The 22,697-nt window shown below is 37.9% G+C and overlaps 5 protein-coding genes across 13 annotated transcripts; 3 read left to right on the top strand and 2 right to left on the bottom strand.

The window, feature by feature from the left end:
* Positions 1-107: 107 nt before the first annotated feature.
* On the top strand, positions 108-2,908 carry LOC111779120 (multiple organellar RNA editing factor 8, chloroplastic/mitochondrial). Its single transcript, XM_023659198.1, has 4 exons — positions 108-555; positions 771-868; positions 972-1,037; positions 1,891-2,908. The coding sequence occupies exons 1-4, from the start codon at positions 149-151 to the stop codon at positions 2,598-2,600; spliced, it is 1,281 nt and encodes a 426-aa protein (XP_023514966.1). The 5' UTR covers positions 108-148; the 3' UTR covers positions 2,601-2,908.
* Positions 2,909-2,983: 75 nt separating this feature from the next.
* On the bottom strand, positions 2,984-6,409 carry LOC111779131. Of its 6 annotated transcripts, none has more exons than XR_002812651.1 (7): positions 6,244-6,409; positions 5,288-5,709; positions 5,137-5,189; positions 5,019-5,059; positions 4,050-4,470; positions 3,490-3,809; positions 2,984-3,239 (listed from the first exon to the last, which is right to left on the bottom strand). XR_002812651.1 is itself a non-coding variant. In XM_023659208.1 (6 exons), exons 1-6 carry the CDS (start codon positions 6,279-6,281, stop codon positions 3,570-3,572), a joined length of 1,215 nt encoding a protein of 404 aa, XP_023514976.1. In that variant the 5' UTR covers positions 6,282-6,409; the 3' UTR covers positions 3,002-3,569. The 6 variants fall into 6 exon arrangements, 1 of the variants encoding a protein (XP_023514976.1); XR_002812658.1 differs by having other exon boundaries at positions 3,002-3,348; XR_002812660.1 differs by having other exon boundaries at positions 3,002-3,126.
* A 1,077-nt stretch (positions 6,410-7,486) lies between these two features.
* On the top strand, positions 7,487-13,324 carry LOC111799147 (UBP1-associated protein 2C-like). Of its 2 annotated transcripts, none has more exons than XM_023682574.1 (2): positions 7,487-8,912; positions 12,844-13,324. In XM_023682574.1, the coding sequence occupies exon 1, from the start codon at positions 7,604-7,606 to the stop codon at positions 8,909-8,911; it is 1,308 nt and encodes a 435-aa protein (XP_023538342.1). In that variant the 5' UTR covers positions 7,487-7,603; the 3' UTR covers position 8,912; positions 12,844-13,324. The 2 variants fall into 2 exon arrangements, with proteins under 2 accessions (XP_023538342.1, XP_023538334.1); XM_023682566.1 differs by having other exon boundaries at positions 12,867-13,321.
* Positions 13,325-15,139: 1,815 nt separating this feature from the next.
* On the top strand, positions 15,140-17,465 carry LOC111799161 (malate dehydrogenase, mitochondrial). The gene is made up of 7 exons (XM_023682584.1): positions 15,140-15,493; positions 15,835-16,008; positions 16,097-16,265; positions 16,372-16,433; positions 16,555-16,676; positions 16,822-16,939; positions 17,069-17,465. Exons 1-7 carry the CDS (start codon positions 15,236-15,238, stop codon positions 17,207-17,209), a joined length of 1,044 nt encoding a protein of 347 aa, XP_023538352.1. The 5' UTR covers positions 15,140-15,235; the 3' UTR covers positions 17,210-17,465.
* Positions 17,466-17,954: 489 nt separating this feature from the next.
* Positions 17,955-20,893, bottom strand: LOC111799126 (transcription factor GTE3, chloroplastic-like). Of its 3 annotated transcripts, none has more exons than XM_023682555.1 (5): positions 20,554-20,893; positions 18,988-20,463; positions 18,846-18,894; positions 18,601-18,681; positions 17,955-18,246 (listed from the first exon to the last, which is right to left on the bottom strand). In XM_023682555.1, exons 2-4 carry the CDS (start codon positions 20,452-20,454, stop codon positions 18,617-18,619), a joined length of 1,581 nt encoding a protein of 526 aa, XP_023538323.1. In that variant the 5' UTR covers positions 20,455-20,463; positions 20,554-20,893; the 3' UTR covers positions 17,955-18,246; positions 18,601-18,616. The 3 variants fall into 3 exon arrangements, with proteins under 3 accessions (XP_023538323.1, XP_023538306.1, XP_023538314.1); XM_023682538.1 differs by having other exon boundaries at positions 18,988-20,466; positions 20,554-20,892; XM_023682546.1 differs by having other exon boundaries at positions 17,955-18,241; positions 18,602-18,681; positions 18,988-20,466; positions 20,554-20,892.
* Positions 20,894-22,697: the final 1,804 nt, after the last annotated feature.

The following is a 22,697-nucleotide window of genomic DNA, read 5'->3' as shown; positions in this document are numbered from 1 at the left end:
ATTTTTTCCTTCAAAGGCTTTTATTTTTATTTTATTTAAGGATTATATATATATATATATAATTTCAATAATATAGTGTTATAAGCTTTCCTTTTAAAAGAGGACTAAGCCCCAGATAAACCCTTGTCTTTGTCTCAAGCCCTCTCCAATGGCGACTCGGCTCTTGTACCGCTCGCTACCTAAAACCCTGATTTCGGCTTCCATATTCTCTCGTTCATTTCTCACTGCCACTGGAACGGCCTTATCCGCCTCTTCACACTCCTCTGCCTTTCTTCTCCGTCGCCTTCGTCCCCTCGCTGCTATAGTTGTCGCTGATTTCCGCGGCCTCTCTCCAGCGGCGAGCGCGAGCGCGAGGGAGTTCGCCACCAGTACCACTTCATCCTCTCTCAAAGATCCGAATCCGAACTGGTCTAATCGCCCACCCAAGGAGACCATATTACTTGATGGCTGTGATTTTGAGCACTGGCTCATTGTTATGGAGAAGCCAGAGGGCGATCCCACGAGGGATGAAATTATCGATAGCTATATCAAAACACTTGCCATGGTTGTCGGAAGGTCAAGTTTCGTTTTGATCGATTGTATTGAATCTGTTGGGTTACCCCGATGATTGCATTTAATTTTGTTTCTCTTGGCATTTTAGTGATTAGACTTGTATGTTTAGAACAAAGTGGTAAATTCTTTCGTTTGTCTTCTACAGCAACATTTCAAGATCGGACTCATCTGAAAGAAATATTTAACGTTTCGCTATTTGGTGTTTCTTATTGATACAGTGAGGAAGAAGCTAGGATGAAGATATACTCTGTTTCAACAAGGTGCTACTATGCATTTGGGTGCCTTGTTTCTGAAGAACTTTCTTACAAGATTAAAGGTATTATACCTTTGTTTGTGCCTTGTTTTCTTTTGTTTCCTTGTGTTTGTTATTTCTTTCTTTTGTGTTTGATTGTACTAAGTTTGTGCCTTTTCCTTCTCAGAGCTGCCTAAGGTTCGTTGGGTCCTTCCTGATTCATACTTGGATGTTAAGAATAAAGATTATGGAGGTAATTCCTTTTCGTATTAAGTTGAGAAAATTAGCATTTGACTTATTTCAGTGTCTAATGGTTATTGAAAGAGGTGACGGGAGATCCCACATTGGTTGAGGGGATTATAGAAGTGGTGTGAGATCCCACATCGGTTGGGAGGGGAACTGTTTATAAGGGTATGGAAACCTGTTTTAAATACTTTGAGGGAAAGCTCAAAGAGGACTACATCTACTAGCGGTGAGTTTGGTCGGTTACAAATGGTATCAAAGCTAGATATCAAGTGATGTGTTAGTGAGAACGCTGAGCCCCAAAGGGTGGTAGACATTGGGCGGTGTCCAACGAGGATGCTCGGCCCCAAAGGGGGTGGATTGTGAGATCCCACATTAATTGGAGAAAAGGGAACAAGTGCCAGTGAGGATGTTGGGTCTCAAAGGAGGTCGAAGGGGGAGTATTGTGAGATCCCACGGAACAAAGTAATTTTTATAAGGGTGTGCAAACCTCTATCTCTAGCTGACGCGTTTAAAAACTTTGAGTGAAAGTTTAAAAGGAAAAGTTCAAAGAGGATAATATCTGCTAGCGGTGTTGAGGAAAAGTTCAAAAGGAGAAGTCCAAAGGCCACAATATCTACTAGTGGTTGGTTTAAGGTTGGTTTAGGTTTAGGATCATGTTTCATCCAGGTAAGAACTGTGTATGAGATTAGAATGCACTCCTCCTGGACTGTTAGCAAAAGGAGCATTTGAATGGAAACACTAATCCTAATGTGTTTATTCGGTACAACACCAGACGAACAAAATTGGAAAGCTCTTATTTCTTGCGAATTCATAAAGCTAAAACTATTATCTGATGTTATTCATTCTTCTTCTTTTGGCAGGGGAGCCTTTTATAAATGGTCAGGCTGTTCCATATGACCCGAAGTACCATGAGGAATGGGTAAGAAACAATGCTAGAGCAAATGAAAGGAATAGGCGTAATTCAGACGGCTCAAGAAATTTCAATAGGAGGGAACATACCCGGAACAGAGAATTCCCAAATGCTTCACCTACTTCAGGAACAGCTCCAAGTAATATGCCACCTCGCAATCATGATGGATTGCCCCAAGGCAACTATAGCCGACCACCGCCGCCACCACCCAACACCTTTAGCCGGCCGCCGCCACCACCACCACCACCATCAAGCAACTTTAGCGGACCACCACCGCCACGACCCAACAACTTTAGTGGACCACCACCACCACCGAATAACTTTAGCAGACCACCTCCACCACCACAGAACAACTTTAGCGGACCACCACCACCACGACCACCGCAGAACAACTTTAGCGTACCACCACCGCACAACTATGCACCACCACCACCATACAACTCCGGGGCACCACCACCACCATACAACTCCGGGGCACCACCACCACCACCATACAACTCTGGAGAGCCACAGCCAAACAACCATTGGGGAGCACCACCGTCCAACTACTATGGTGGAGCTTCAAACACGGGTGGGCCACCTGCTCAAAACAGCTATAGAGAGATGCAGCCTAATGCTGGTGGGTGGTCTAGGAATGTGCATAACAATCAACGAGAATAGTCATAAACTGTTCAGGAAAGTCTCAAAGTAGCGGAATTCTTTGGTTTTTTAAGATTTACTTGTTGCTTGGTTCAAACCTGAAATCCTTCTGGCCACTGAGTATTTGTTCAGGTACTACTGCGGCAAACCATGAGTTTAGTTTTGCTTTGTGGGTAGTATAGTTTCAAAGATGCATGAGATGATGTAATAACATTCACAATGTCATCTATGTTTTTGGGCAATCTCATTTGTGCCCCCCTCAACTCTCCTGTATTGTGGCTCACTTACTGGTATGGCAATGGCAATAGTTCTCTAAACTTTTCTAGTTGAATCACAATTCGAATTATTTTTCCACCTTAACTTTGAGATAGTTTATCAATTCCTAAAGAAGAAAATTAGAGGAAAAATTTGAATTCAGAATTGTATCAAGGAACTTAGTATCTTTACATACCCGCACACAATTATGAAGCAGGCAGAGCAAAAGGCAAGCCATCTATCTGCTGCCATGGACGTGGAGCTCTTGCTCGATCGCTTATCAGAATCCATCCTGCAAAGTAAAACTTTTCAACTTCTTCTCACTACCTTTCTTCAAGTCGTCAAAAGCTCGTGAGCTGTAGCAGTTTCCCAAGCCTTTTTACTCGTGTCGAATTGAACAAGATTCTGCGACTCCAATGGATATAAATGTGCAGGAGTCAAGACAAGGATTACAGAAGTTTTGTGTGTGTGCGCGCGTGTGGGGTGTGAGTTTTGCAGAATTACTGTTAGTGATCTTATCACGTTGAACAAAACAAAAGAAACCTTTTGATCTCCCGGTGGAAAAGTGACATTGAAAGTGAAGAAAATTTTCTTCCTTTCAAGAAGAATCACTAACAAATAAGAACATAAGCTATTGATAAAAATGAAAAATCACCTTGGATGGGAGGAAAAGTCACCTTAAGACACCATAAAATTGTCTTCTTGCAAGCAGTGAAGGTCAGTCAAAAGTTATCTTTACGCTCCCCTGGTGCATTCGTACGACAAAGTAGAAGCTACAAGAATTTTGCAAGCTATAGATTCTGCTTTTCTGTTCTTGGCAAATTGAATTTGATCTGCCAGCGACACTTCTTCCCTCAGTTTACCCTTCTTTATAAGATCTAGATCCATTTTTTCCCAGGTTGTGCCTCGGGGCACCACTGATGCAACGCTTCCTTGAGCAGCAACTACACTGTTTATTGCAATCTTTTTGCGAATCTAATCAAAAGGTAAGTGAAAGAGGATAACCTTAATAGAAGACATGAAAACATAATAAGAACATCATTATCATAGGGCTGACAGATTAAAATGAAGGCTGGCCTAGAAATTTACATCTCCAAATAGCTATGGTAGGTTGGCCTTTGTTATAGATCAGTTCCATTGCATGCTATCATTTTGATCCATTTAGTGGATCAGTCAAACTATTAAGTAAATCTACGGGACCTCCCTGATCTTTACCTTCTTCAATCTTTGCTTAAGTCCCGATCTTTCAATTGCAGTTAGCTCCTTCATCGTTCTCTGGATGTCTTCTCCCTCTTTCATCTTTCTTTTTCCTCCTTTTCTTCTTCTAGAACACATTTTCCTTTTCTTTATTTTGGCACCCCTTCCTTGGATTTTTCTCTTTTTCGCATTCTCTGCTCTCATCAGCTTTAATTTTTCCTTCTCTTCAACCATTTTAAGCTTTTGATGAAGCATTTCTTGTATTATCTTGTCATGGCTGTCCCAGTCATGTTCTTGTTCTCCCTTCCCTCCTTTCTTCGCAGCAACAGCTATGCTTTCCTTCCAAGACTGGAAGAACGCCTCGTTTAATCTCTTCTTCAATAATCTCTTTCCCCATACACGTCTGAGTGAGGAGCTAATTTTAGTTTTGACCTGATCACTGCAAATAGAATAAAGCACGACTGTATCTTATAGCATGTTTATGCCTAATAAACAGACGAGATTTGCCTCGTCAAGCTGAACAATTCCACTTGATAACGAGGAAATTCCCTCAAAATAATAAGTTTTCCTGACAAAGAACTGAAATAGACAGTAAAATTCTGAGGAATGTTGAACATAAGCGAGATTCTTAATTCCACATGGTCAAGTGCTAAATGTTGAAATTTGGGAGCCAATGGCACCAATTCTAGGACTATAAGAGTCGAGCATTTTCGCCCACAGCCTGTTCATGATTTCAGTGCCAGATCCAAAATCAGGATTTTTCTATTTTCCCTCTTTTATAAGAGATCTTGAAAGTAGATTGTAAGGTTTACAATTCATTCTTACATAAAACTTCATATTAACTCTATAAAGTGACAATGCTACAAGAGATCTTTGCTTTTCACTAAAATATCCAACAAAATCTGAAAGCATCTGATGTTAAATCTTCTGTTATTCAAGTTCATTTCGGCATTCAGAAATAAAAGAGTGAAGGGTTAAGAGTGAAACCTATGAGTGGGGCGGGGATATTCGGACATCTTCCTCCTCACCTGAAATATTAAAGAAAAATGAAAAAGTTGAAATTACAGAATATGACTGGTGAATCAGCCTGAAATGTGAACCTCACCTTGGGGTTTTTCAAGGCTTCAATTGTTCTCTGCTTGATTCGCTTACGAGTTTCTGCAGATAAATTATATGTTAAAATCCCAAACTCCACCAAGTATAACCTTAGCCACTTAAAATTCACCACTGCTAGAGAACCTACTAAATGTTCTTACCCAAGCTGTGTTTCTTGCCCTTGTTCCATGGTACTTTGCCCTTATTTGCCACTCCTATTTTTCTTCGTCTTTGCCACTCCTTGTCATTTTCAGTTTCATGATTTTCTGGGCAATCGTCGTCGCCGATATTTCTGCTTGAAACCTGCTTCTCAAAGGAAACTGAGGAACATTTAGGCTTGTAGCACTCACCAGAGTTGGAAATTCTACCCTCAGCAACAATGAACAGCAAGGACTGGGAAGAATTTGTTCTGTTGAAGACATTGAAAGGAGAAGATAATGAATCATTCCTGCATATAGATATCTGCTGATTCATTGGCATCACATTTGATGGATGATTGACGTTGGCAACTGGGTAATAGAAAGTCTTCCAGATAGCAGAATTTGGAGCAAGATTAACAGATAATGTTGCACCTAATAATTTCCTGTTATACATTCAGAAATGCAATAAGATAAGTATGTCTTATAAAAGAAAGTTGTAACATCTATGTTTTTCCTTTCAACTCTCAAAAGAAGAACAGCATTCAAATTTTAGATTCATAAACCTTCACTTCTTTCAGACTAATTAATATTAACGTATGTAGTAGTCTATGAAAAATAATGAATAAAAGATTAAACAACACTCTTCTCAATTGTAGTTTCAATTCGATCCTAGTACTTAAAGTACATTAGTATCAACCAAAGAAGATAAATAAGGTTCTAAAATGCAGGAGAGTCTATTGATTCACATTGCCCTTCAACTTCACCCAGCCTTCACAATACTGACAAATGCACGCAAAATAATTTTAAAAAACAGAAGGAATATGACCACTTCCTTGCAATCTAATTCAGAGATGTTAATCTGGCCGAGACTTACAGATCCATAAGGGGAAACAGAGAAACGATACAAAATTTCGCTAAACCTACACAAAGAAATTTCCAGCGAGCTTGAAAATGTAAGAGAATGGAGAAGAACTTACATGTGAATGTATGGAATTCGAGTGAAATGGTAATCCATAAGGTGGAGACAGATGAAGAAACCGGCGACGGAGAGTCAGTGTCCGAGAGGGATTCGCAGAAGACGAACCCGAAGGACCCAACAGCCCAATGCCCATAAAATGCAAAATTCAATTACGCTAATGGCACTGAAACCACTGTGGTTGGCGGTAGAATTTATATAAACCATTGCTTGCTTCAGACCAAATGCCCGCCGCTCTTTTTCCCAATAAATTTTTAAAAACTCAAATTTATAATTTTTTTTCAAGGCCTTTCTTAATCTAGAGTTTATAAATTATATTTATTTTGGCGAGTGAAAAAAGCTTGATTGGGCTTTCAGAGAAGCCCATAAGCCCAGAAAAGTTCCGACACCGACATTGGCCATGGCCCAGCCCAATTAAACCATGATAGAATCGACGGCCCAAAATATAGAATTGATAAAAAATTAAATGAAAAAGGGCTTTATTGGGCTTTCATAAAAGCCCACGAGCCCAGAAAACTCTCACCGACATTGCCCATGGGCCCAGCCCAATTAAACCGTTATAGAATCGACGGCCAAAAATATAGCATTTATAAAAAAATTAAATGAAAATGCTTTATTGGGCTTTCTAGAAGCCCACGAGCCCAGAAAAGTTCCGACACCGACATTGGCCAGTGGGCCCAGCCCAATTAAACCATTATAGAATCGACGGCCCAAAATATAGAATTGATCAAAATTTAAATGAAAAAGGGCTTTATTGGGCTTTCATAGAAGCCCACGAGCCCAGAAAACTCTGACACCGACATTGGCCATCGGCCCAGCCCAATTAAACCATTATAGAATCGACTGCCTAAAAAATATAGAATTTATCAAAATTTAAACTAAAATGGGCTTGATTGGGCTTTCAGAGAAGCCCAAAAGCCCAGAAAACCATGACGCCGACATTGGCTATGGGCCTAGCCCAAACCATTATAGAATCGACTGCCGAATAAATATAGAATTTATCAAAATTTTAATGAAAAAGGCTTGATTGGGCTTTCAGAGAAGCCCAAGAGCCCAGAAAACTCCGACACCGACATTGGAAATGGGCCAAGCCCAATTAAACCATTATAGAATTTATCATGGCTTAATTGGGCTTTCTTAGAAACCCACGAGCCCAGAAAAGTTCCGACACCGACATTAGCTATGGGCCCAGCCCAATTAAACCATTATAGAATCAACTGCCCGCCATTCGTTTCAATCCTCTTCGTCTTGGTCATCGTTCCTAGACTCGGATTAGGGTTTAGCTTCACCTTCTTGTTGTTCTTCTTCTTCTACTTCCACTCTACACTTCCAGGGACCTCCTTCTTCGTCTCATCTCCGCCATGGACGCCACCAAGAAGCGGAGGATGGAAGAAAATGGCGTCGACTCCTCCGAAAATTCTTTCTTAAAAATAACCTCCGATGATGCTCGTAAGATAATTGATCGTTTCACTCCGGACCAGCTTATCGATATTCTCCAAGATGCTGTTTCGCGTCACACGGATGTCCTTGATGCGGTTCGATCTATTGCCGACCGAGACGTCTCCCAGCGGAAGCTGTTTATTCGGGGTCTTAGTTGCGATACAAGTACAGAAGGTTTGCGCTCTCTCTTTTCCGCGTATGGGGAGCTTGAAGAAGCGGTTGTTATTATTGACAAGGCGACCGGGAAATCGAAAGGGTATGGCTTTGTGACTTTCAAGCATGTTGATGGGGCTATACTGGCTTTGAAGGAACCGAGCAAGACGATTGATGGCCGTGTTACGGTAACGCAATTGGCTGCAGTGGGAATTTCCGGGCAGAATTCGAACGCTGCGGACATGTCGTTGAGGAAAATTTATGTGGCGAATGTTCCGATGGATATGCCGGCCGATAAACTGTTGGCACACTTTTCGCTGTATGGAGAAATTGAGGAGGGACCGCTAGGATTTGATAAGCAGACGGGTAAGTGCAGAGGTTATGCTTTATTTGTGTACAAGAAGCCAGAAGGGGCACAGGCAGCTCTGGTGGATCCAATCAAGACGATTGATGGAAGGCAGTTGAGTTGTAAATTCGCTAACGATGGGAAGAAAGGGAAACCTGGCGGTGGGCAGGATGGAATTCAAACGCCGGGGGCCGGTCAAGGGAATTTGCATGGAGATGGCATGCCTATGGCTCCTCCTTCGGCAATGCCTGGTTCAGGCGGACAATATGGTGGGCCGGGAGGCATGGGGTCGTATGGAGGCTTTTCTAGTGGCGTACAAGGGGGACAGCCACTGGGTCATCATCCGCTGAACTCCTCAATGGGGCCGGGTCTATCTTCTGTCGGTGGTCAGGCTCCATCTTCGTTGGGAAGCTCTGGCGGATATGGCGGCGGTCCATATGGTGGTGGGTACGGCGGTCCCGCGTCCTCAATTTATGGTGGTATGGGTAGTGTAGGTGGTGGTTTGGGTGGTTCTGCTGGTGGATTGGGCGGAACCGGGGGGCCATCATCTCTGTATAGGTTGCCACAGAGTTCGGTGGGAATGCCTTCGGGTGGTTATCAGGATAGTGGGCATTATAGCATGTCATCAGCATCTGGGCACCCAAATCCGCTCCATCAACAGGCGGTAACATCACCGGCGCCACGTGTTCCGCCTGGAGGAATGTATCCCAGTGTGCCACCTTATTACTGAGGTATTCTCGTTTTTATTCATACTGTAAATTACTGCATGAAGTGTGATGGTATATTAGTCAAATCATACCCCATACCGTGTTCTGGTTATCCTTATTACTTTGCTTTTCCCCCTCTGCGTGACGGTGTTTAATTCCAGTGTGATCTTCCGATACTAATTTTAGTTTTATCGCTATCAGCATTCGGGCTTACCGTGCACGCATGTTTTACCTGAAAATCTATGTTTTTTTGGTTATTTCACGTTTAGTGTTTTCTTTTTTCCTAGCTTGTTAAAGTTTGCTTTAGTATCATCTGGGTCTGGCTTGTTGTCTGCGTGAATATTGTGCATCAAATATCATGCAGTTCTCAACAAAACCATTTCTTCTAGATACTACGAATATGGACTCTCTTTACTATCACGTCTTGTGATTTTTTTATGTCAATATCCACTCTTGATTTATGTTTTTTGTGTTTTCTTTTTAGGCGTTTCATTTTCACCTTATTCTGGACATTTTGTGCTTGTGAAAGTATTTATGTTCGTGTTGTCATTATTTGTGTTGGATTCCATCTTCATGCAGTTACACTTGTTTATGAATTATGTTGTTGTAACCTGGAACATATATGTGAATGCGATTCAGTCCTAGAAAGTTTGAGTTTTAGCTGGCATATTTCCTACACATTGCTTCATTGTGCTTCTTCTGCTTGCCGCACATATACACAATTAATTATCCCTTTGTTAATTCATATTAAGTTCGTTTGGGAAGTTGGTATTTTTAGAATGTTTATTTCATGTTCTGATTGTAATTTTTTGTTGTATATCTTTATTCACTGCTAAAGTTGATTATGTTTGGATTTTCTGTTCTCAAAATTGCTTAGATGTGGAACTTTGTAGTTTCATGGAGCATTTTTCTCCATTTACATTTACTAACAGAGGAAGAGAGTGTTTGTTTATAAATTGTTTCTGGACATTTAACCAAGAGGATATGGAAAATGGTAGTAGGAAGTTATTCTTTCTTCATTTGCTCCTGATGGAAATTAACCTTGCTCTCCTACTTGTCCTTGCCCGTTCATCCTCTCTTCTTTTACCTTACCATTTAGCTTTGGGGAATGAAGACATTCTCATCTTCTATTCTCTGTTATGTATATATTTTTCTCGTACATAATACCTGCCTCTTATCGTGAACGTTGCAATTGTTCTGCAGTTTATCCCCTTCCTTTTTTTTTTTTTTTGTTTGGACGACAGTTCATCACCTCCCCCAGCTCATATTATGTGGCCTAGGAATGTCAGATTTTCTTAGAGTATTGGTTTCATTTTCTGAGAGAAGTTGTTGAATATGTTTATTTACTGTTGAATTAGATTGTTTATCTAATTGCAGTAATGAAAATCTTGCCTTTGTTGTTTACGGGAGAATATTACATTGTTTATATGAATGTAGGGAATGTAGGGAGTGTGGGGAGTGTTAGTTGTATTATCTAGTTTATTTGAAATAATGTTTAGTCATCCTCTAAGAAGCACGGATATAGATACAAGACATAGATACAATGCTACACGTCCTTTTTAAAAAAAAAATTTTATCACACACACGTTTACTAAAATATGCATTACTTTTACTAAAACACACACACATTTAAAAATATGAGCTTGATGTATTTTCCTCTATAATTTTTAATGTGTATATGATAGACTTAACAAGTCTTTGATACATGTCTAACAAATGTTTGACCTGTATTGACTTTGCACCAAGTGTCCAACACATGTCCAACAAAGGTTAGTGTGTCTGACATGTGTTGGGCAAACATGCTAGGCAAAAAAAGGTGCAAGGATCCGACTTTCTAGACCTAGACCACCTAGGGTCATTGCCGAAAAGGTTTTCCATTATTTTAAAAGTGAATAAAAGTAAAAACATTTACGTCAAAATGAAAAAGAGTTTGTTTGGGGTACTCCTTTAAATCCAATAGGTGCACCAAGTATGAAACAAACAAAACAAAGATCTTATAAGAAACAATGGAAAGCTCATTCAGATCCTAAGCAAATAGAAAGCTCATTCAGATCCTAAGCAAATAGAAAGCTCATTAAGATCCTAAATAGTCACAAATTCAAAATTGAGTAAATAAGCATAAAGACTCTAAACCCTTGACAAGCTAACAATTTTTCTCGTCACACCCTCGGTACACCTTTTGCCTTTACTTGATTATGAATTCATAAGATGGAGGAATTTAAAACTGTTCAAAATTTGACCAATTTCCATAGACACAAATGAGTAGTTGTCCTTACAATTTTCGTAGAGTACCCTAATTATCTAAGCTGTTAGTTGATGATCAATTTCCATAAACAAAGACTGAATGGCCTTTAAGCTTATGAATAAAATCCTTTGAACTTCGTGGAATAAGTCCCATGCATACAAGTGAGCAAATGCTAGAAGTTATATCACTCATCTTATATCAATCAACACATGCAAGATCTTATAGATGTTTCAAAACATCATTTCCATGTATGCACAATCAACACAACAATCACTGAACAAATAATGCATGCATACGTAGCATCTTAAAACAAAAATGTTATCCAATAAGAAAATCACGTCAAATGATTCCTAGCAGCAACACAAATTTTCCCATGACTTGCACAAAGTTTAGTCCAATCCTACAACAAATTCTAAATTTTAACCCTGAAACCTAGAGAACAAATACTATTGTAACATCACAAACCATAATCAAGGGCTTAGAATATTTAACGAAGATAATTCTTATCTGAAGATTGGTTTCTCGTCCCCAACGATCAATTAACTCCCAACACGAGACTAAGATTTATCCCCAATGTTTGCTGCGTACAAATATTGAGCCCTAACACACAAATCTCATTCAAAATGCCTAATAGTGGCCCTAAACCAGAAAAAAACTGATGTAAAATCATCAAACTGAGTGAAAGAAAGTGAAAACTGCAACTTGGATTGAAGAAGCGGTTGAACCAAAGGAAAATAATTAGACAGGTGAAAACCAAATAAAATTGAAGTTTGGAAGCATCTTGAACCAACGCTCTCTTTGAGCAAACCTAGCACGGCCACTCACCCTCGTCTCTGCTGTAGCGATGGTGGTAATGAGCACCACTTCGAAAGAAACTTGTGTGTGAGACGATGTAAAGCGACAATGAAGAAAAACTTGATCGTGAGGTAACAAAATTGATTGATAACCACGAAAAGAAATCGAACAAAGAAAAAGAATTTATTGTTGTCAATCCTCATTTGCTTCCACTGGCGACGATGGTAAATGTTGTGGATGTTTGGGCAAAAGTAGTAAACCCACAAGTGGCAGGGCGATAAGTAAACAAAAATTCTAAGGATTGTGAACAAAATTGAGGACTAGAACAATCAGTGTGTAGAAGCCAATTCTGAGTTGGACTTGTGAACCAAGCCAACAATGCAATCACCAAAGTCGATGATGCAAGTTTTGCTTTTCCTTGGGTCTTGTGTGGCTTAAATAGATATAATTAGATATTTTTTATAAAAAAATCCCAGTTGTTACAATAAGTGTCCTGTTCTCTTAAGAAGCTCTTGGTCTGTGACTTGGTTCTCTTGTACCTTTTTTGTTGATGTAAGATGTATGTGCTCGAGTGTACTTGTTGTAGCATTGTTAAAACTTGTTGTAGGAAATATGTTGGTTTACCCTTCTTTTGGGTATTTCATCTGTAAACATGCGTATTGGTCCACTATACAATATCAATGCTATCACGCCTTTATAGTTTTTTATTGTTAAAAAAATGCTTTATAATTTCAGAGTTTTGACTAAATCTGCTGTATTTCCCTTTGAAATATTTATCTTATTATTAAGTGGTTTTCGAGTAGGGTAAAAGATTGTTTTAACATAATGTTTGAATTGTTTGCTATCGCTTAGCATGTCCTTTTCTTGTATGATTGAGTGTAGTGATGAATTTAGTTAAATGGGTTTCTGATTCAGGTTATGATGTTTGTTGGGCGCAGATGCTTTATGTGCTCTGGTGATTGCGTTGATTGCAGACTGTAACTCTGGTTTGATGAATGCATTAGCTTTGCTTGTGGCCTCTGCTGTTTAACTGCACCTTTGAGTTGTTCATTGAGAATTATTGGTAGTCAAAGAGACAGAGTTAGAAAGTTAGATAATTTTTGTACTCTACCCAATGACTTAATTGTGCTATTTGACTTTTCTACTAGTAGTAAATTTAGTATTATATGAGTACTATTCGCTCTAGTTACTGTAGTTCTTCTGCTTTCTGTTGCTTTCAAATTATGTGGACAATCTTTTCCCTCCCGACTACTCATTATGTGGCTCCGCCATCTTGATTTGAGTATGTCAACCTGCTTGAAAGACCTTGTATTTTCTTTGTCGTTGCTTTTCTGCTGGGAACTTTTGAATCCTTTGCAGTTGTTGGTATCAAGTGCTTTCTACTTCACTTCTCTTACTTGTCATGCCTTTGAATTGATTTCCTTCTATCGCTACTCTCTGTTCTTTGTGATTCTGTTACTTTGTCTGTCCATGCTGTATGGATCCACTTCTATTGCTGCTCTGCTGTGTGCATCTGTTTTGAAGAAAGTTGTTGGCAGCACAAACTTTGTCAAGCTTGGATTTGTATGGTACTTGAAGCCCTTTTGTATCTCATCTTTAATGGTTAAGGGTTTTTGATTTATGGATTGTAGAGATGATATTTTCATCTTTGAGCTGTGACTTTTCGTTATATCTCATTGATGATTTACTGTATAATTGTGCTGGATGCTTCAACCAAATACATGTGTGCACGGTGATGGGTTGAGTTCATTTTCTGTACAACCAATTGCTTGCTTAGTTTTCTGTTCGGTAGTTGTCGTTGGCTTGGTTGAACGGTGGATTGTGTATGCGTGTTACATGGAGCCCATTGCTTGCTTAATTTCCCTCTCGATCTCATGTAATTTTCATGAACTTTTAAAGCAAGGAATGAGGTTGTGAGTTGAAATCGAATCTTGACTTGTTTCCCTTCATTTTGTGAGTTGTGTTTTGTGGGGTATGAACTTGTTATATAGTTCATATTTAGTTGTTAAAGATGTGTTTGGTTCACAAATTTGGTAAGTTCATTACTTGTAAATTGGTTTGGTTTGTGTTATAATGGATTCGTAAGAGCTTGTTTACAGAAATTTTTGTCTTGTTTGCAACTTGTTAGATGGATTTTAGTAACTAGTGGAGGTGTTGTTCTCAATGTTTTCAACTTGTGAGAGAGATTAGCTGTGTTTTGTCCTAAATAAATCTGAATATCTGGCTTCTAAATCTTTATCAGCTTCTGTCTCTCATACACACAATATTTGGCCTTTTTTTTGTTTTTCTGGTGTGTGTATGGTGGTGTATGAAATGGCAAATGGGCATCAAAACCATCCCACTGAGCCCCTGCTTGGAGGACTTAAAATCGGTCAAGAAGACTTGAGGTACAACCAATTGAACTATTGAAGCCCTTTTAACTTCGAAATTATGTAAGTTTATATCCATTTTGATTCTTGTACTTGACGATTATTCGTCTCCCTAATGACTCGGTTTCGAAGGTTTCGAATGTTTAATATTCAAGTTCGTAATAAATAGTAATATAATGAAAAAGAAAATGGCTTTATTTGTTAGATATTTATTGTTCAAAAGGAAAAAATTTAAATGTTCAAGGTGTGTATTTATGTCTATATGTGCAAAGAAGAAATTGATATATCTTTTTTTTTTTTAATTTATATATTTTAAAAATGTTAAATAGGTTAAAAAAAAACATACATAATTTTAGATTTTAAGAGACTTATTAATTGATAATTTTAGAATTTATTAAATACTTTTTAATAAGTTTATGTACCAAACAAACAAAAACCTGAAAATTTTGGGTTTTCTATTTTTTTTTTTTTTATAAATAGAATTCAATTTCTTATTGTGTTTGATTTGAATTATTCTATTTTGTAGAAATTACGTTTAAATGCAAATATTTTCATTTTTGAGAAACATTGAAAATAAATACAAAAAAAAAAAAGTACCCGATTAGTTTTAGTAAAAAAAAAATAATTTGATAGATATTAAAGTAAATGTATTGAATAAACTTGATCTATTTTTGTAGATATAAACAATTTATTATTTAAAGAGTATTTAAATTATATCAGAAAAAAGAAATAAAAAACAATGCGAACATGAAATATACCCATTTCTTTTAATTTCCATTTTTACATGGAAAAAGAAATCCAAATTACAATCGAGCCCTTGGCCTCGAGAATAAAGGCAAAAGCACTTCGATATGATCTGAAGAAGAACCCCTCATTTCCGCCAAAACCCTCCTCTCTGTTGTTTTCTTGGTATCGTCGCTGTTCTTCTACGTGGAACCATGAAGGCCTCAATTCTCAGATCTGTTCATTCCGTCGCCTCGAGGTCCTCTTCGTCGAAGCACCTCTTGACCCGTAGCTTTGGGACTGAATCAGTGCCGGAAAGGAAAGTGGCCGTTCTTGGTGCCGCCGGTGGGATTGGACAGCCCTTGGCGCTTCTCATGAAGCTTAATCCACTTGTCTCCCAGCTTGCTCTCTACGATATTGCTGGTACTCCTGGTGTTGCCGCCGATGTTGGTCATGTTAACACTAGATCCGAGGTAAATCTTATCATTTCTCTTTTTTTTTTCTTGTACGGTTATAAATAGTTGTGTTTTTGGTTTGTTGATGCCTCTGTTTGAGTTGCAATCGATCTGATTTTGATTCGGTTGATTTCGATTGTTGTGCTTTTTGCTTGTTTTCTGCTTCAAAATTTAAGGAAGTTTATAACTCGGGTGTCTGCATGTTTTTGGAGTTCCTGTTTTGTTCTTATTCGTTCATGTCCAACGGTTTGAGCTAATTTGTTTCATTTCTCTCCCTCTCTCTTTCTTTTTTAATTTTTTTTTTCCATCTCTTGATTTCGTCGTTAGATCATTGTTCACTACAAGATTTTTCTGTGTAGGTTACTGGCTACGTGGGTGAGGACCAACTCGGTAAAGCTTTGGAGGGATCTGATGTTGTCATCATTCCTGCTGGAGTTCCAAGAAAGCCCGGCATGACCCGTGATGATCTCTTCAACATCAATGCTGGCATTGTTAAATCACTTTGCACTGCCATTGCTAAGTACTGCCCCAATGTCAGTACCCACCACTCTTATACTGAGATGCAAATTCTTTAATTTTGTTATTTTTACTTCATTTTGTAATCAAAATACGGTTTTGCAGGCTCTTGTTAACATGATCAGCAACCCCGTCAACTCAACTGTGCCAATTGCTGCTGAGGTTTTCAAGAAAGCTGGCACTTATGATGAGAAGAAGTTGTTTGGTGTTACTACTCTTGATGTTGTCAGGGCCAAAACCTTTTATGCTGGGAAAGCAAATGCTCCAGTAGCTGGTATAATTCCTTGCTAAAATTTTATGCTTGAAATTTCTCCGTTAATTTCTATTTACAATGATGAAAGGTCAAATTTTATTGCCTGACTATTGTTATACGCTTGCAGAGGTTAATGTGCCTGTTATTGGTGGCCATGCGGGCATCACCATTCTTCCACTATTTTCTCAGGTACTTCCCTTCTTTTTACAAATATGCTAGATGTATAACCAGTGTTCCTGCGTGGGGATTGCATCGATTGCTTTGAATTTGAGGGGTTATAGCCTTTATACGGTGCATCTGATTGTCACAGGCTACCCCAAAAGCTAATTTGTCAGATGAGACTATTGTTGCTCTCACCAAGCGAACTCAAGATGGAGGAACGGAAGTTGTGGAAGCAAAGGCCGGCAAGGGTTCTGCTACATTATCAATGGCGTAAGACTTTTTACTTGCTGCTGAATTATTTATCAGAAGTTGATTTCCTCAACAGCCGGGGCTTCTTTCATCATTCTCTGTTCTTATTTTCCTTGCCATGTCAATAATGCAAGTAAAATTTTAACATTTTTACTGCTTCTGGCAGCTATGCTGGTGCCCTTTTTGCAGATGCTTGTCTCAAGGGACTGAATGGGGTTCCAGATGTTGTGGAATGCTCGTTTGTGCAATCAACTGTCACTGAACTTCCATTCTTTGCTTCAAAGGTAATTGATTATGTTCTGTTTGGACTGCTTGTTCCTTCTAGCATATTGTTTGAGTTGAAACTCATTAGAGTCCAAATCTTTCGACACCATGAATTATTGTTCATCACTTTGAATTTCTTTTATAAACAGGTGAAGCTTGGAAAGAACGGAGTAGAGTCAGTTTTGGGTTTGGGCCATCTCTCAGACTTCGAGAAAGAAGGTTTGGAAAAGCTGAAGCCCGAGCTCAAAGCTTCAATTGAGAAGGGAATCCAGTTTGCCAACAAAAGTTAGGTGGTGGTTGTATTATTTACAATCCGGACAGGTATCTCTTGCCCACGTTACCATAAAACTCATCCATTGTTTCTTTTCTCACCCAACTGTAACTGATGATGCTGCTCACGAGCAACCGGCTTTACTTTTTTTGTTAGAGTAGTTCATTTCCCTCGTATAAGTTTTATCAATAATTCCCGGTGTCATATTTTTGAGGGATCACTATTAGAATCTTCGATCTTTAATATGAAGAATCGTCCGACCATTTGGACTGAAACAGTGCTTGATTGGTTGGGTTGGGTTGGGTTGTGTGGATTATTTTTAGGTCGTGTTCAATATGTGGTCTTGGCGTATTTGGTTGCTAAAGTAACTCATAGGATGTTAAATGTTAAGCCGGTGGCTACCATGATTTGAACACATTCTCTCGTAAAATAGATGATCATATTCATGATTTAACATATAGACGTCCTAAAAGCAACATTTTTAGATGAGTAAGGCCCTACTATAAAGAAACATTTCATAAGTGTGAGGATTAAGCATAGAATAAACTTAAAAGTTCAGGGATTATGGTGAAAATGTGAATTATGGATCAAGAATGGCTATGCTTGTTAGGACGCGAAAGATACCAACCATGTTCGGTCGGGGTGAAGTTAAAAAGTTTCAGTAGGAACCTACAATGATTGTTAGGACTCAAAGAGATAGTTTACTATGATTTAATTTAGTAATTTGGTTGCATTTTCATAATAAATACACTATGAACAGTTCATTGCTGACAAAGAAAAGATTAAATTCATATTCCAAAGAAGATCCTTTAGTATATACAGCTGCTAAAGAAAATGGAAAGATCAATCAATCCATCCTAGAAAGGAATTAACTTGTGCTACCTTCTAAGTTCTATTTCACAAAAATATACAATTATCAAAATGATTTCATAAAATGCGAAGGAATCATGAACATCATCTAAATTTATCAATAGAACATTTGATCTCTTCCCTCCAAATCACCATGGGAGATGGAGATTGCTCCAACGTGATGTAACCAAACCATACGATCCTGTTGCAGAGGAACGAATTCGTCAATTTCAGATCACACATAGTTTCATCTTCATAAGAACAAGCCTCGATTCGTAACCCGACTTGAAAATTGGTTTGGAGATTCTGATCAAATTATATGATTATTCAGATAGGATTTACTTAAGGATAATAGAACAATCAACTTCCGAGTTTCAACTTGCTTATCGTAAAATCGGGAAAGATGAAGACGCTCCTGAAAACAATTGCCAAATTCCTAGAGTTTTCCATGTTGATTCAGCTAAATATCACACATTAGGAAATATTTTCATATGTGATGCTTCCAAGCCAACAAGAACATGAAGCGAGCTACCACATTCAGTACTAGACTTCAAACTCGTACCTTGTTTTAGTCAATTCAACCCGAGGGAGACTGATTCGCATCTCCACACGTCGAGGAACTGTCGCCCTCACCTTCAGAGTCTGTAGAAACATAGATCATATAACCATTAACCTCTACAAGTTACTGCTACTGCTAGTTATCAAGAGGTTGCTTCAATGGTGGAAACATGCTTTTATAACATTCCATTTCTAAGTTACCAAAAGTTATAGACTGAAGCATTCACCAAAGATTTCAACAATTTTACCTGCATTGCCGCCTACAGGTCCTCCTCCTGCATCATCCACAGCTCGATCCTGCATCGTTACAATATAGTGTTTGTTTCACCCTGCCGACCGTTTTTTATAAGAAAGGAACTTGAAACTGTAACAGATTGATTCAAATCTTACCATATCCTTGGTCGAGAAGCGCGATGATTGAAGATCGGCGTCGACTTTTCTCTTGTTCGTGATCAAGCTTTTTTTGTAATCAGCCACAAACCTCTCAAGTTCCCAGAGGGTTTTGGAGTCAACACTACCAATATCCAACTCAATTTCATCATCGTTTTGGAAGAGTCCCTGGTTCCTCTTTTTAATGATCTTCACAACATTATTCAGCTCATCTGATGGTAAATCCTGAAGATCAATGCTCAGTTTCTGCTTTTCTTCATAATTCATCTCTATGTTTCCATGATTCTTAGCATTTGGTTTCTTATCAGGAACGTTTGCAGGCGTTGTTATCGAATCCGACTTACCTAAACTCTCCCTATTTGCAGGCGGAGGCTTCGTCGTAGACTCCGATTTACTGAAAGTTCTTGATTCCACTGGCGGTGTGGCAAGAGCTGGAGATTTTCTGGATCCATCATCCTTACCAACATTTTGTTTGGCTTCAATAATCCTCCATTTCTCTTCGAATACGTTCGATAACTGCTCCGCCATTATATGAACGTCCTCCCCTTTCGGGTTATATGTAATGGCATTACTAAATGTGAGTCTCACATCCTCAGCAAACTCTCTTGGTGACTTGTACCAGTTCTTGTTTAATCTCATCTTTACAGTGCCTAAATCCATTGGCTTCGTTATGATCTTGTGATAATCATGAAGCCCCAAACGCTTGGCATCAACAGGCACATTAAACACCCAACCATGCTTATGTTTCATCAATCTTTCCAGCAAATTGTTACAGCTTTTAAGCAATGGATCAATCTTACCTCGATTCGAATCGCAATCCGATACCGGGAACTCCGTCTTAGGATTATATCTTGAATTTTTATGCTTGTTCATTTCTTTCTCTGCAAATTCTCCGAAGTTTTCGGCCACCGAAACGCTTCGAACAAGTCGAGAAGCGGGCACATCGGCGGAACCCACCACAGAATCATCCTTCCATGTGTTACCAACCTTCTCTACCAAATTATTAGCAGAAAACTGCGACTGACTATGTCCAACATCACCACCATAACCACTAATCTGCAGTTCTTGAGATTCAAATTTCTTCACAAGGTTCCTGACGTGATCAAGCTCGCCCTTAAGCTTCGTCGTAAGCTCTTTAATCCCAGATCTTGATCTAGAATTCAAGCAAATCCTAACCCGGTTTTCAAACCTCGTATATCCCGGCACTCCATCGGCATTAACCTGTTCGATGTAGCGATTTTGACCTGAAGAATCCCTAGACGTGACTAAAGCATCGATCGGATAATGAGAAGGAGAAGACGGATCACCACCGCCATTGGCGGCCGCGACGGCAGGAATCTGTACGGAATTTCGAGCACGTTTGGGGATTTTACTCTCTTTCCGTTGTTTTCCGGTACTAAACTTGTTATCATCCGTCCTCCTGGGATTCCCTCCCGGTTCACCACCACCTCGCAGCACCGAAGCCATACATGTAATCTGCTACAATAACAAAACGCCGATACTGTCAAAAGAGAAGGATACCAAATGATACTAGAGAAAAATTCCATAAAAATCATGAGTTCTTACAAGTTTAATGCACGATCGACGAAGCTGAAGGATGTAGAACAGAAATCCAAAACAACAAAAACTAGGGTTTAAGCTTGACGATCACAGGAACGAGAGAAAAAAAAAATTACGGTTTCCGATACACGAGGAGATGAAATCCAAGAAATCGTACAGTGGATTGATGATGGATTCGGAAAGTTGTTGGATGAATTGATGAAGCTCATCGTTTTTTCTGGTTAGTTCGGAATCCGAACTTCCGTTGTTCACTGTGAAACGCAGAAGTGGTGGCCGAGGGTGAGCTTCACGCGCGTAGACCGCGAGTGGGATTGCAACATGTTTCGTCTAATGCATTTTCTTTTCTCTATTTAAAAAGTAATTATGAATTTGAGTTTATCTTTTGACTATTCTAATAAAATTTTAAAAAAAAATCTCAAATTTTAAGTTGCCTATTTAGCTTTTAGTTTTTAATTTTTAAAAGAAAATGTAAAAATAGTATTTTTAGATTTAATGTTAAAAAATTATAAACACTTAAATAATTATAATATGAGATCGATTATTAATCTATTATCTTCGTTCTTTTTCGGTTAAATTAATAAAAATATTAAAAAAAATTGAACTAAGTCTCAAAATATTTTTAAATTTTCAAAAATACCAATAATATTTTTACTATTAATGTCGGGTTACCACTTTGTAATTGAGATGACTTTTTGGTCGGGTTTCTTGACCTTTCTTTCAAAAGGGACAACGCTTATCCTTCACGGTGAAGCTTCAGGTAGTTATATATATATTTTTTGAATGAAATTTCAGATAAATTTTAATTAATAATTAGTCCCAAATTTAATAATTTATAAATATATCATTAATTTACGAATAATATTTTAAAATTTAAAAATAAGCAGATGCTGAGTTCATTTAACTGGTGAGAAATTGGGCCAGGGCTGAATTCGAATGGGCCCAATTACTATTGGGCTTATGCATGGCAAAGCCCTTAATGGGAAGATTATATTTAAATCTTTCTTTTTAGAATATTTTAATATATATATTTGGTAATACCCAAATTAAAATAATAATAATAATAATAATAATAATAATAATAAAAGAAAAAGAAAAATATGATATTGATGGTTTAATGCCTCGGAGGAGAGTCATTGGTAGTTTAAGTTGAAATTGGGGTAGGGGAATTTTCAAAGGTAGAAAATATAATTAATTTTATAAAATTGATTTTTATTTTAATTATTAGAAAAAAAAAAGAAAAAAAAAATAGGTGAGGGGTAGTAATGGAAATTTGCCGATATTATGTCCTCAACTTTACAAAAAAGAAAAATAAAGACAATTGGATGTTGATTTGTCCTTTGATTTGTAGCCCACCTTTGGACCCTTCAACACCTATTCACATCCACACCCAACAATTACCATAGTAAAAAAAAAAAAATTAATTTTTAATAAATAAATTATTGATTTTTTTTTTCCCGCTTTTTTAGTTATCAATTTTTTACGCAATTTAACGAAGAAATGTTAATGTATAATATGTTCGGTTTGAATATGATGTGAGACTTAAGGTGTTATGCTGACTAGAAGGCATGTCAAGCTTTAAGATCGGTCGAGTAATTTGTCACAATAATAAATATTTTTTATTTTTTATTTCTTTTAAAATTAAATTGTTGAAAATAAATGAATTAAAATATATGTATAAAAGAAAATGATAATATATTGTGGGTAGAAAAAGAGGGAAGAAAATTAGGGTTTTTGAAATTGATTGATAGCAACTTCCCATTATACTCTTTGGTACTCTTCATATGCCCTTTTAATATCTCTCCCAAATCTAATAAATCTCAAAAATTAATTTTTATGATTATTTTTTTAATATATATATATATATAATTTCGATGACTCGAATAAGCTGAATAGAATTTCAAATATCAAATATTTATAAATTACAATTTACCACTGATGTAATTACAAACGTTAAATATTCTTAATATCGTTAAAAGTAGGGTACGGTTTGGTTGGGTTGTAACCTTATTTTCGAGTTGGTCAGGTTGACCCGACTAATAAAATGTCAACTCGTAAATCGAACCAAATTTTTTATTTTTTAAAGATTTTATGATTAGATAGTTCGAGTTGATTGAGTTATAAGTTATATGAACACCCTACAAGAGAAATAC

The sequence above is a fragment of the Cucurbita pepo genome, chromosome LG01 (assembly GCF_002806865.2).
Source record: "Cucurbita pepo subsp. pepo cultivar mu-cu-16 chromosome LG01, ASM280686v2, whole genome shotgun sequence".
Lineage (NCBI taxonomy): Eukaryota > Viridiplantae > Streptophyta > Magnoliopsida > Cucurbitales > Cucurbitaceae > Cucurbita > Cucurbita pepo.
Note: the sequence above shows the minus strand (reverse complement) of the source record. Positions and strands in the feature narration are given on the sequence as shown.

Bases quoted from the DNA above. Each gene is read 5' to 3' on its own strand.
- LOC111799147 (XM_023682574.1), top strand. From the start codon at position 7,604: ATGGACGCCACCAAGAAGCGGAGGATGGAAGAAAATGGCGTCGACTCC.
- LOC111799161 (XM_023682584.1), top strand. From the start codon at position 15,236: ATGAAGGCCTCAATTCTCAGATCTGTTCATTCCGTCGCCTCGAGGTCC. The intron at 15,494-15,834 runs GTAAATCTTATC...TTTTCTGTGTAG, and splicing joins ATGTTAACACTAGATCCGAG to GTTACTGGCTACGTGGGTGA. The intron at 16,266-16,371 runs GTATAATTCCTT...ATACGCTTGCAG, and splicing joins AGCAAATGCTCCAGTAGCTG to AGGTTAATGTGCCTGTTATT.
- LOC111799126 (XM_023682555.1), bottom strand. From the start codon at position 20,454: ATGGCTTCGGTGCTGCGAGGTGGTGGTGAACCGGGAGGGAATCCCAGG. The intron at 18,895-18,987 runs GTAAGATTTGAA...GTAACGATGCAG, and splicing joins GCTTCTCGACCAAGGATATG to GATCGAGCTGTGGATGATGC. The intron at 18,682-18,845 runs GTAAAATTGTTG...ATGTTTCTACAG, and splicing joins ACCTGTAGGCGGCAATGCAG to ACTCTGAAGGTGAGGGCGAC.
- LOC111779131 (XM_023659208.1), bottom strand. From the start codon at position 6,281: ATGGATTACCATTTCACTCGAATTCCATACATTCACAT. The intron at 5,710-6,243 runs GTAAGTTCTTCT...AATGTATAACAG, and splicing joins CGAATTCCATACATTCACAT to GAAATTATTAGGTGCAACAT. The intron at 5,190-5,287 runs GTAAGAACATTT...ATTTATCTGCAG, and splicing joins GGGCAAGAAACACAGCTTGG to AAACTCGTAAGCGAATCAAG.
- LOC111779120 (XM_023659198.1), top strand. From the start codon at position 149: ATGGCGACTCGGCTCTTGTACCGCTCGCTACCTAAAACCCTGATTTCG. The intron at 556-770 runs GTCAAGTTTCGT...TTATTGATACAG, and splicing joins CTTGCCATGGTTGTCGGAAG to TGAGGAAGAAGCTAGGATGA. The intron at 1,038-1,890 runs GTAATTCCTTTT...TTCTTTTGGCAG, and splicing joins TAAGAATAAAGATTATGGAG to GGGAGCCTTTTATAAATGGT.